We start from the raw sequence: 13,178 nt of genomic DNA, 5'->3' as shown, positions 1-13,178 counted from the left end.
TATTGTAATTTACCCAGATTTTGCTGATTAGAAATAATGTTATTAAACAATAATGGGGCTAAAAAGAACAATAAGTACTTGGCGACATCTATCCTGATTTCCATACAAAAGAAGAGTGGTGAGAATAGTTAACTTGTACTATAGAAAACCTCTAGCATTACTGGGCATTTTCTGTAAAATGTGTAAAAGACTAATTCATTTTGTAAAGGCTATTGACCTTAGTTGGGTGTAATATGGTGGCTTGATTCCTACTATGGGCCAGAGTTATCTTTACCTTGAGAAAAACTATTTTTTAGCCCCAAAATGTCCTAGCCAAGTATTAAATAGATGTTCATTCACCATTCAAGACACAAACAAAGACTACTCCAATTCCACATAAACACCACTTGTGAGGAAAATTAGATGGTGGTGTTCATATTAGACAGGCAAATTACAGCATAAACATTTCAATTTAGCCTCTCATATTTGAAAGGTTCTGTAGTCTTAGCCAGTGCTCGTGGGTCTGCTGGTATGGACAAATACACCAACCATTCCTGCTGTATGTTTTGTTTCAATACCCCTCCTCCCCAGCCTCAAATCTAAACTAAGGATGACAGGAATATGAGCAGGACTCAAGGAATCAAAGATATTAGAGCCAGAAGAAATTTCAGACATCATTTCTCCTAATGTATTTTCTACACAAAGAAGCAGAGGCACTAACAAGTTACGAATGACTTGTCTAACTTTTTCAATTAGTAAATACCATAGCAGGACCTGAACCAAGATTTGCTATCTACTATCTTTTGTATTTGAAATTAAACATGAGACATTTATTCATTTTTATTCACTTAAAAATAAGAGTAATGAACCCATATTTCAACATAAATATTTTTGTGAAAACTATATTTTCCACAATAAAAAAACCATTATTAGCAGTAAGAAAAGTGGCACTGTTTTACATGTTTGTAAACCTAATTAGTGTGCAGCTGGATAGAAGGTGAATGGACCCTCACACCGGCTTCTGCTCCTCTGACTACAGCACATGAAGAAAATCCAGCCTCACACAGGTGAGTAGCTGGAAAAGTGAGGCATATTTTAATAGCTTTTTCAGAAAGCTGTAGATATTCTTTGATACTACACCAAAAGTCAGCAAATGGTAGTTTTTTAATGATTAGTTGCAATGTGGAATGTGAAATCACATCAATGAACTTACATTAAAATCCATCAGTTTATCCTGCACTTGGAATGGACCTTTTACTCATGCAGATGTACCCTTATGTAGATCTTTCAAAGGTTGACACATTTCATTGCACAATATTTTAAAAAATCACTCTTAATATTACCACAGATCTCAAAGAGTCTGTAGGTGTTGGGAAGCTGGCAAGCTCACAGTGGTGGACATAAATTTTCCAAAATTCTAATTGCTGAGTGAAAGCTCAAATATATCACAGGCAACATATATTGCCAGCTGTTTGCCTAGAGATGAGGGGTATAGTTAGTTCATTTTCAAGAAAATGTCTATAAATATATAAATGTGAATAATTATAGTTTGTCTGTCAGTTGTTTCTTCAAGTAAAAATTAAAAAAAAATATTTAAAAAGGCAGCCAGTTCTATTAGCAACTCAATTATATGCGAGCTTTCCCCTAAGACACCCATTATCATTCTGCAAACATGCATACTTTCTGTGGCCACACAGAATGTTAAAAAGACCCATATTTCAGAGATTTAAGAAAAATATTTACTAGTGTGCCTTTTACAGAAAAAGTAGTAATTTTTACTGCTTCATCAAGGACCTCTTAAGTGAGACCAGCATTTTCTTTTAATGTTGCAAATGTGTAGCCATGGTAAACATAATTACTATTAATAATACCATGTGGTGGGACTACTGTTTGTGTTAAGGTGCCAGTGATTATCACTAACACAAATGTCATAACAGTGAAAAAGGAAAATGTCTTAGTATTATTATGAAAATTATTTTGACCTTGCAGACTGCCTGAAAGAGTCTTGAATACCCACAAGGGTCTGTGGACCACACTGAGAACCACTGCTATAAATATCTTTGCCACCATTATGTTAAAGAAATTATTCATGGTTCAAAAGGATGTTTTAAACATAAGAGCATTTTTTAAAAATGACAATTTAAATTTACAAAGTACTTGATTGGGGACTTTGGAAACTCAGTCCTCATTATAGTAACACATAGAATCATTTCTTCATCACAGAACTGCTCCTCTAATACAGGGTAGGCAAAATACAGGCCAAATCTGGTCCACTGCCGGTCTTTGCAAGTAGAGTTGCACGGGAGCGCAGCCACATTCCTTAGTGTACGTACTGTCTCTGGCTCCAGTGGCAGAACCAAGTGGTTATAACGGAACGTCTGGCCCTGGTCCTTTATATAAGTGTGCCTCTAACAGAAAACCCAGGGGACAGACATGACAAAAACATTTCAGCAAAATTTGGACTAATATAATGCAAAAGAGTTGTTAGTTTTTTTTCTGAGACTATACACTCACACAAAAACTAAGTTAAAAAATTAAGGGAAAGATATTCAACTTTGGTGCCATTCACACAGCTATGGATCTTACCAGAAGGTCTGCTTGGCTGTCTGGATGACATTTGCAGACATCTCCACATCTATGTAGTCATAGTGCAGAGCTCCTGGGTCTGTGGATGACCCTGTCTCAGCCAGTAAGATCCCAATCCACCTGCCCATGTCTTCAGAGGAAGATGCCTGTTGAAGTGGGGGGAAAAAAGTAGATTTTATTTAACTAAAGATAAAGAGCTTTATCTTTTAACTAGAGATAAAAATTTTTATAAATGTGTCAATAAAGAGACCATATAATAGGAAATCAATAAAACATGAAGCACATAAGAAAAAATGAGAAAGAAGATGCAGTCATTGCCTGAGTAATGGGGTTAACATAGCATTCGTACTAGGCCTTAATGCAGGAAGTTGCATATGATTATACCGAAGGTAATGAAAATCTGAGGTCCTAAAACGCCTTCCAATTATTTTGGTGGAAGGCAGTAGGGAGCAAGACATGAAAATCAATGGGATTAATTACATCCCAGCAAAAGAAAGTTGTTTAGAAAGACTCATTAATTTGGCAACAAAATCTGGCCATAAAAAGGAGTACATTCCAACTGTTGCTGGCCTGCCTTGGAAACACAGTCAAAGTGTAGGCCCTCATTGGTCTAAACTTTGTTAACCTAAACTTTTTTAACCAGTAGCCCCTAAATAGGCCTGAAATGGTAATTTTCTTTCTCTTGATTAGGGGGTATAAAAAATTAACTTGCTTGTATATCAATTGCATTTCTATAGGTGTAACAATGTTTTTGTGCACACCACTCCTTAAAATGTTTGAAATTCCCTCCAATTTGATCTGCTTAATTTGCAAGTCTGCAATATATCTTTAAAATTATGTTCACTGAGGCTAGCCTTGGTGGCTCACATCTGTAATCCTAGCACTCTGAGAAGCCAAGGCAGGAGGATCATTTACCATCAGGAATTCAAGACCAGCCTGAGCAACAGCAAGAGTGAGACTCTGTCACTACTGAAAATAGAAAAAAAAAAAAAATTAGCCACGCAACTAAAACCAGAAAAAATTTAGCAGGGTGTTGTGGTGTGCACCTGTAGTCCCAGCCACTCGGGAGCCCTGGACGCTTGAGCCCTGGAGTTTGAGGTTGCTGTGAGCTAGGCTGATGCCACCGCACTCTAGCCCAGGTGACAGAGTAAGACTCTGTCTCAAAAATAAATAAATAAATAAATAAATAAATAAATAAATAAATAAATAAATATTTAGGGAATATTAAATAATCTCCTAATTTATTGGAATTGAATTTAAAACAATAAAAAATTTTTTAAAAGATTATGTTCATTGAATTTTTAAGCCATCCTTACTAAGTGATTTAGAAAATCAGTCATATTTTTAATGGTATTGGAAATATTTAAATAAATTTAATTAATCAAATGTGCAAATAATGGTTAAAGTTTATGGGAAACTTAAGCTATCAAATTTATGAGTTAATTGAATGTAGAAGAAAAAATAAATTTTACTTTTTATAAAAGTTTCTAATTTTTTTAAGATAGATCTGTAAATTGAGTTTACAGGCACAAAAAAAATTAGGTTTTAGAACTATAACCTTGACAGGTTGAACACTAATAAGCATATAAATAAATTGGCCGGGCGAGGTGGCTCACGCTTGTAATCCTAGCACTCTGGGAGGCCGAGGCGGGTGGATTGCTCAAGGTCAGGAGTTCAAAACCAGCCTGAGCGAGACCCTGTCTCTACTATAAAAATAGAAAGAAATTAATCGGCCAACTAATATATATATATAAAATTAGCTGGGCATGGTGGCACGTGCCTGTAGTCCCAGCTACTCGGGAGGCTGAGCCCAGGAGTTTGAGGTTGCTGTGAGCTAGGCTGACGCCACGGCACTCACTATAGCCTGGGCAACAAGCGAGACTCTGTCTCAAAAAAAAAAAAAAAATATTCCACGTCACACATAAAAGCCTCTCTAGAGGAAGAGCCATTACCAATAAGAAGCTATTTTTTTGTATGTTGATAAAATTGGCTAGTGATAATTTCCACATGCAAATCATTCCTAACCAGTACCAAATGAGGCCATTAGGGTGAAATGAAGGGATTCCAGTTCTGTGCCTTGCCCAGAGTAAGGATGTAACCAATGTTTGCCCAATTAAGGCAAACTGATTTGAATACTTGGATTAAAATAAATCACAAATATGTGCTCTTCACAGGTCTTTTGTCCTTCCCCAAACAAAATCTATATCAAGAGTGAATCCATGATTAATTCTGTACCTATGTAACTATAACAATTTCATCAAAGCATTTTAAAAAGTATTTTAATACAATTAATATCTAAGATGTCATGATATTACTACACTAGAGTTTACTAATTGTTTTCTTCATAGTTCATTGTATGAGAAATTTCCTCATAGGGTTTTTAAAAACAATCCTGTGGTATCGGACTGGAAATGGAGGTGTTAGTTATGATCACATGGTTTTTAATATATAGATAAAGAATAGAGATAGATGTTTGTGCGTATCTGTATGTATATATGTGTATGCACATGTGTATTTACACTTGAAGTATATGTCATATGTATAACATATAAACATGCATGATACATGCATGTGTATCATATGTACACACACATATCTGTTTCTTGGGTTTGTGTGCTGAAAAGATCCAGAAGCGGTGGCCCCCATGGAAGTGAATACGCCAAGCACCCAGAGCACAGTGTCTAAATGCCATACTCCCCACTAGGAGGAGCCAGGGTGCTCTGGAGAAACGCCAGTGCTCGCTCCAGGTCTAGGGCAGGGAAAGGCGCAAGTTGAGCCTGGAGCTCGCTGGGCCACAACGTGAGGAAAGTAATCCAAGTATGATGGGGACCACAATCTCTTAATTACAGGGACACAGCAAAGGACACAAGAGCCAGCTCAAAGGGCCTCCTACTGGCCAAATCTGTGATAAGTTGATCAAAATAAATCATGATAATAAAGGATTATAATCATTGATTAATACAATAATCTATGAATCTCCACTGATACACATACATATATGAAAATGAATTAATTAATTAATTAAATGGGAGGAGAAGAAAACTGTCCTCACAATAGCTGCCAGTAATAAATGCAGAAGGAATAACAGAATTAGAAAGTCGCCATTTAGCAACTGTTATTACAATGGTTGTTTCAGGCAAGAGTTATTAATGGATGCCAAAATTATTGGGCAAAATTGTGAGTAACAACAGGATAGTTACATAGTCTCAAAGTATCTCCCCACATGATACTTATTAAAGATAAAGGGAAAATGTAGTAAATTTACAGTGGGGAATTCTCACTCAAGGGATCCAAATTAACGTCACTAATGACACAAACTGACACTGTGCGCCTCCTAATACGACCCACCGAAAATCATGCCACCACTTCCAAGGGCTCCTGCTAAGGAAGCTCACCCGATCCCAGGGGAGAAGCAGACATGCCAGACCCGGAACCCTCTGCAAAGTAACTGGTCTGCACCGTCCTAAGCGTCAATGTCACGAAACCAGACAGAGGCGGCGAAGGAACTTGGCAGAGGAATGTAATATATAATCTGGACTTCCCTTCAGCTTATAAAGGGCACTGCTGGAATAACCGTGAACATATGATGAAGATCTAGTGCTATACGAATGTTAATTTCCTCATTTGGCAATTATTCCGTGGTTCTAATGAGGGGATGCCCTTGTTTTTAGCAAATACACACCAAATTATTTGGGGATAAAAGGACAACGTATTTGCAAAAGGTTCTGAAAAACTTTATATATACATACATGTATACAGAGAGACAGAAAGAGTGCGTGTGTACACAAGAGATACCAAAAATGGAAAAATATTAATATTTGGTGAATATAGGTGAAAAGTATACAAGCATTCTTTGTACTATTCTTACACCTTTTCTGTGATTCTGATATTATCTCAAAACCAAAGTTAAAATGATCTTGGAAAAAGTGCAGATCACATTACAACTTCATTGGCTGGCTCACTGCATTTCACTACTGATGAGGACAGAACTTCTTGCTTATATTGGAATGTTGTAGATATTTTGTGTGTGTCATTTTAAGATCATGCTTTTGCAACTGTAAGAGCAGCTGTCCTACATGGAGTGACACAGGATAAACTTCCAGTTCCTGCTGCCATTCAGGAGACTTGAGCCTACTCACTTCTCAGCATTCTCGAGAAATAAGCATCCTCCTCAGCAGTCTCAGTGTTTTGGAAGGTGCAGAAAACTACTATGTCCCTGAGAGGGCGTGAGGCAAACACCTGCTGTGCCCCTGGCAAAGGCAGGACAGGTGACTCCCTCACCTCTGCCCACCTCCCCTGCCCTGGGCTTCTCGGCCTGAGCATCCCTCCCAACCTCTTCCTCTTCGTCCCCAGGTCTAGTGTGTGCCAGCTCGGGCCTCCCTTCCTTGCAACCCTCAGATCTGCTGCCGAAGCTCTCACAGGAGATCCTGCTGTTACGCCACAAGTGTAGTTTCTTCATTTAAGTTTCAGCTTTCTCCCACTGACATCCACCCTATGGTTTCCAGCCCACACACATGGTTACCAGGTACACTGAGTCTACCCTGATGCTTGTGCTTTACAGAAGTGCAAAGCAGCCAAGAGGGAACAAAAGATCTGCTTGTGATCAAAGTCCCAGCAGGGCTAAGACGGGACCCTCTCTGCAAGATCACACTCAGTCCGCTGCCCTCCTCTTACCCCACACTACTAGGTTCTTGGGCCCTGCAGGAAGAAGTTATTGTTCATCTACATTTGTCAAAGCAAAAAGAAAAGTGGTTTCTGTGAACACAGGCCCTGAAACAAACTCCTATGTGTGAATTCAAGATCTTCGGGGCTGCCTGCCTCCCTGCATAGCCTCGACCCTGGCGGCAGCCCCAGGCCCATTCCCCTCCGCTGACCAGGCACGGCCTGTGGTGCAGCCGTGTAGAATTTGGCTCTATATCCAATTAATTTAGGTCACACATCAGCCCGTTCCACCACATCCAACCTCACCTCATTTCTATTGACGATATAACATAGACACACTCACGTGTATCTGAAATCCCATAACCCGACATTCGTACATACATGGATATATGGGTATGTGTGTATACATTTGCATCTTAATCATAATAATGCCAACTAGAGGATAAAGGCAAAAGTAAAAAGGCCTGAATTAATATTGGGTAGAAAATAAGTTCATATGAGATGAAAAATAGAATTAAAAAACTTTCAAAAATGAAAGTTTTGAGTATGTAGCTATTAGTTTTCATTGTCATTTTCTGCTTTAGTGAATAATAAGTTCTACAGAAGCAGCCAAAAAAATAACAAAATGCATATAAAGCCACAGGTTCTTAAAAACCAAAGGTGCATTTTTGGTCTCTGTGTAACCTGGCTCACTGGCCACTGTCAATGAGGAAATCCGCTTGTTGAAAAATGCCTGTTCCGATGGTAAAGAAGTCAAGAATGTTCCAAAGAAAACCATTCACCACCATTTCAAATGCATCCAACAGTTAGGGGGAAAGAGTTTTATTGGAAATCTTAAAACAAGTTATTTTATGGGTGCTTTAAAAGAGCAATCTACTACATGAGATTGTGTATTTCATTTCCGTGCAAACACATATGAAGAGAAGTGACACAAGGAGACAGACAAATCCGACACGCACATTCGGTAAAAGCTGGCACTATGCTGCCTGCAGCGTCAGTGTGTCTCAGAAAGAGGAACTGACGGAAGACGAAAAGCATAAACCAACAGAATTGGGCAGTGAGAGAAAAGGGAATGAATCAAAAAAAAAAAAAAGGTGCTATCAGGAATTTGTAAGGAATTTAGACAAAGGAGTCAGAATTTGGCTTTTGGAAGGAAAATCACCGTGTGCACCTCTGTGGAGTATGGCCAGCGGACAACACCGTACCTCCAACACTGCAACCTCCTGGCCATTGCGAAGCAGCCGGAACGTCAGGGGGTGTTTGGAGTCCAAGCCTGGGATCACCTCACAGCCTCGGAGAGGGATGGAAACAATGTGGGTCTTCAGGTCCGTCCGGTCCTTGTGGAGAACAAGCTTGTTGTCCTTCACTCTGCACCAGCGCTCCCGCCAGCGGTTGTTGGAGAGCACGTTCAGATGGCCTGCAGGGAGACAAATGTCACACCTTCACCCTCCGAAGACAGAAAAGGCGCAGTGATGACGCTGAGGCGCTCACTGAAGAAGCCCAGGCAAGGGAGCATGTATAAAACAAATCCCACACACAGCAAAGTGTTATTTTATTTTATGTTTTTATTTTAGTGTATTATGGGGGACAAGTGTTAAGGTTACATATATTGCCCATGCCTCCCTCCCCCCTCAAGAGCTTCAAGCGTGGCCATCCCCCAAACGCTGCACATCTTACTCGTTGTGGTTGTATATACCCATCCCCTGCTCCCCCCTCCCACCCTCCCGACACCCGATAAATGTTACTCCTATATGTCCACTTAGGTGTTGATCCGTTAATACCAATTTGCTGGTGAGTACATGTGGTGCTGGTTTTTCCATTCTTGAGATACTTCACTTAGTAGAATGGGTTCCAGCTCTATCCAGGAATATACAAGAGGTGCTATATCACCATTGTTTCTTAAAGCTGAGTAGTACTCCATGGTATACATATACCACATTTTATTAATCCACTCATAAATTGATGTGCACTTGGGTTGTTTCCACAGCTTTGCAATTGTCAATTGTGCTGCTATAAACATTCAACTGCAGGTGTCTTTTTCATAAAGTGACTTTTGATCTTTTGGTTAGATGCCCAGTAGTGGAATTGCTGGATCAAAAAACTTGTATCGCTTTGAGGTATCTCCATATTGCTTTCCACAGAGGTTGAACTAGTTTGCAGTCCCAATGTTCCTCTCTCTCCACATCCATGCCAGCATTTATTGTTGGGGACTTTTTGATAAAGGCCATTCTCACTGGAGTTAAGTGATATCTCATTGTGGCTTTGATTTGCATTTCCCTGATAATTAGAGATGTTGAACATTTTTCCATATGTTTGTTGGCCATTGTTCTGTCTTCTTTTGAGAAGTTTCTGTTCATGTCCTTTGCCCATTTTTTGATAGGGTTGTTTGATTTTTTTCCTGCTGACTTTCCTGAGTTCTAAATAGATTCTGGTTATCAGCCCTTTATCAGATGTATAGCTTGCAAAAATTTTCTCCCATTCTGTGGGTTGTCTGTTTGCTCTCTTGACAGTTTCTTTGGCTGTGCACAAGCTTTTTAATTTGATCAGGTCCCATTTGTTTATTTTTGTTACTGTTTTGATTGCCTGTGGGGTCTTCTTCATAAATTCCTTGCCTAGGCCAATGTCTAGAAGGGTATTTCCAACATTTTTCTCTAGAATTCTAATAGTTTCACACTTAAGGTTCAAGTCTATTACCCAGCGTGAGTTGATTTTTGTGAGAGGTGAAAGGTGTGGGTCTTGTTTCAGTCTTCTACATGTGGCTATCCAGTTTTCCCAGTACCATTTATTGAATAAGGATTCTTTTCCCCAGTGTATGTTTTTGTCTGCTTTGTCAAAGATTAGTTGGCTATATGAGGATGGTTTTATATCTGGGTTCTCTGTTCTGTTCCACTGGTCAATGTCCCTGTTCTTGTGCCAGGAAAAAGCTGTTTTAATGACTGTAGCCTTATAGTATAGTTTGAAGTCTGGTAAATTGATATCTCCTATTTTGTTTTTATTGCCTAGGATTGATTTTGCTATATGGGGTCTTCTCTGGTTCCATACGAAGCGTAAAATTATTTTTTCTGTATCTGTGAAAAATGATGATGGTATTTGATAGGGATTGCATTGACTCTGTAGGTCACTTTGGTTGTGATGAATTATTTTCTTGACAAGCACCTGGATTCAATTGGCTAGGATTTTGTTGAGAATTTTTGCATCTATATTCATAAGGGATATTGGTCTGTAGTTTTCTTTTTTTGTTGCATCCTTTCCTGGTTTTGGTATCAGGGTTATATTCACTTCATAAAATGTGTTGGGGAAGTTTCCATCCTTCTCAATGTTGTGGAATAATTTCTAGAGGATAGGCACCAGTTCTTTTTTGTAGGTGTGATAAAATTCGGGTGTGAAACCATCTGGTCCAGGACTTTTCTTTTTAGGAAGGTTTTTTATTGCTGTTTCAATTTCAGTACTTGATGTTGGTCTGTTCAGGACTTCTATTTCTTCCTGGTTGAGCCTAGGGAGGCTGTGTGTTTCTAAGAAATTGTCCATTTCCTCCACATTTTCCAGTTTGTGTGCATAGAGGTTTTTGTAGTATTCATAAATTATATCTTGTATCTCTGTGGCATCAGTTGTAATTTCTCCTTTATTGGTCCTGATGGAGCTTATTAGAGATTTTTCTTTTCTACTTTTTGTCAGTCTAGCCAATGGTGTTTCAATTTTGTTTATTTTTTCAAAGAACCAACTTGCTGTTTTATTAATCATCCATATAGTTTCCCTATTGTCTATTTCGTTTAGTTCTGATTTTATCTTAATGATTTTGCTTCTTCTGCTGGGTTTGGGGTTGGTCTGTTCTTCTTTTTCCAGCTCTTTGAGACGATTCATTAGGTTGTCTATTTGTGATCTTTTCAACTTTTGGATATAGGCATTTATGGAAATAAACTTTCTTCTCAGGACTGCTTTAGCTGTGTCCCACAGTTTTTGGCAACTTGTGTCACCTTTGTTGTTTAGTTCAAAGAATCTTTTGATTTCCATCTTGATTTCCTCATTTATGAAGTGATCATTCAGCAGAAGGTTGTTTAGTTTCCATGACTTTGTGTAGAAATGAGGACTCCTGTTAGGATTGATTTCTACATTTATTCCATTGTGGTCTGAAAAGATACATGGTATAATTTCTATTTTTTTTTAATTGTTTGAGACATGCTTTGTGTCCTAGGATATGGTCAATCTTAGAGAATGACCCATGAGCTGATGAGAAGAATGTATATTCAGTGGTTTTGGGGTAGAATGTCCTGTAAATGTCAGTCAGGCCCATTTGTTCTAGAGTTCTGTTTAAGTCCATTACTTCTTGGTTGATTTTCTGTTTGGAGGATCTGTCCTGTGTACAGCAAAGTTTTAAATGCAAATTCACATAAACAAGAAGAGCCACTACTGCAATATAATGTCCAAACAAGTTTTGGGGGCTTTCATAACAGAACATAGACCATACTCAGAACCTCCTAATTTAGTATGTGCTAAGAACAAATACCTAACATTGACGTGGGGATCTGGAATTCACACACAGAATGTGAAGTCACTAAGCCATCCAGTCTTGGATGGCCAGAGGGAAAGGGGCACATGACAGCTGCCTCCGAACAACTGGACAAGGATTTAGGGTTATTTTGAGTAGCTACAAATGATACAAGTAGGGCAAAAGCCACAGCAAGGCAGATTTTGGCTTAATGTGAAAAAAACCTATCTAAAAATGAAAACTTTGCGAGAAATAGGTGGCCTTGAGACGTGATAAGTTCTCCGATGCTGGAAGCATTGGAAGGTCCTTGGGATGGGATTCCTAGCCAGAGGCTGAAGATGCACCCAGTGGCTTTTCTGTCCCTGAAATGTCTGACTGGCGAAGCTGGCTCACATGAAATTTAAAGAGACTGAAAGTATGTGAAATTTTGTTATTCGTACCTCTGGTATGGTATGATATCTTCCGTATATCACAGATAGATAGCTACATGTGAGGGACTTACAAGGAAGAATTATTATCTTCATTTTTTAAAAAGGATATCTCCTCAAACACAGGAAATGTACAATTTTCAGTTGTTATAAATACAAAATGCATGTTTCTAGAAATAACAAGGCATGAAAAGTAGATATCACAGGGTGGCTGTAACTTCCAACCACTCTATCATGCTAGTAAATTACTGACTCTCCTTTAAGATTTAGAAAGTGAGTTAAATGGCATATAAAGTATTGACTAGCCAGCTAAAAAGAAATAAAACAAGGATTCCTGACTTAAGTCATTCAGCTACTAGTTCAATTCATGCATGTACACATGTCTGCGTGCACACACACACACACACACACACACACACCTGGCTTAAAAATGTTAACAAAACAAAATGCACCCTTCCAATTTTGATTTTTAAAAATGTCTTTCAAAAAGGGTTTTATAAGAAGATTTCTACTTCTTTTATTGTTCTAAGTATTTTAAACCTTATTAGCAATGGCTAAACACTATAAACACACACAAAAAAGAAGTATGTTCAGGACCCAGAATGATGCTTTATATTATATATTATTTATATTTGCTCAATGAATTTACTAGGTACACACTTATGAAGTTTAAATTCTCATCTGGCTGAATGTGACATCATTTCCACCAACACACACTAAACAAAAGCACACACTGCTTCTCCTGGAACTAACACTTGCATGGGGCTCCAGTCACTGTATCTGTGAAATAACAGAGAAGCCAGCCTGTTGGCTCACGGGCCTGTGGCTTGGCTGCCCTCTTGTGTTCAGAGAACAAGTTAAACTGGATGGAAGCCCCTAATTAGAGAACAAGTTAAACTGGATGGAAGCCCCTAATTATTCTGTACGTTTGGGGGGGGGGATGGGGAGAGGCTCCAGAATCAAAGCTGGAAAGTGTCTCAGGGGGTTCACTTTATGAAGGAGGAAGTTCACCCCCAGATACACGAAGTGTCTTGTCA

General features: G+C 38.8%; 1 protein-coding gene across 5 annotated transcripts in view; it reads right to left on the bottom strand.

Annotated features, from left to right (window-relative positions):
* The window catches only part of AFAP1 (actin filament associated protein 1), a 190,026-nt gene that overhangs the window by 24,205 nt on the left and 152,643 nt on the right, over nt 1-13,178 (bottom strand). For all 5 annotated transcript variants that reach the window (XM_075992936.1, XM_075992935.1, XM_075992937.1 and 2 more), the window contains 2 exons: nt 8,433-8,644; nt 2,566-2,711 (listed from right to left, as the gene is read on the bottom strand). In XM_075992936.1, coding sequence (XP_075849051.1) covers nt 2,566-2,711; nt 8,433-8,644 — 358 coding nt within the window. The remainder of the gene's footprint in view (nt 1-2,565; nt 2,712-8,432; nt 8,645-13,178) is intronic.

Source organism: Microcebus murinus, chromosome 16 (assembly GCF_040939455.1).
Source record: "Microcebus murinus isolate Inina chromosome 16, M.murinus_Inina_mat1.0, whole genome shotgun sequence".
NCBI classification, from domain to species: domain Eukaryota; kingdom Metazoa; phylum Chordata; class Mammalia; order Primates; family Cheirogaleidae; genus Microcebus; species Microcebus murinus.
This window is presented reverse-complemented; position numbering and strand designations above follow the sequence as displayed.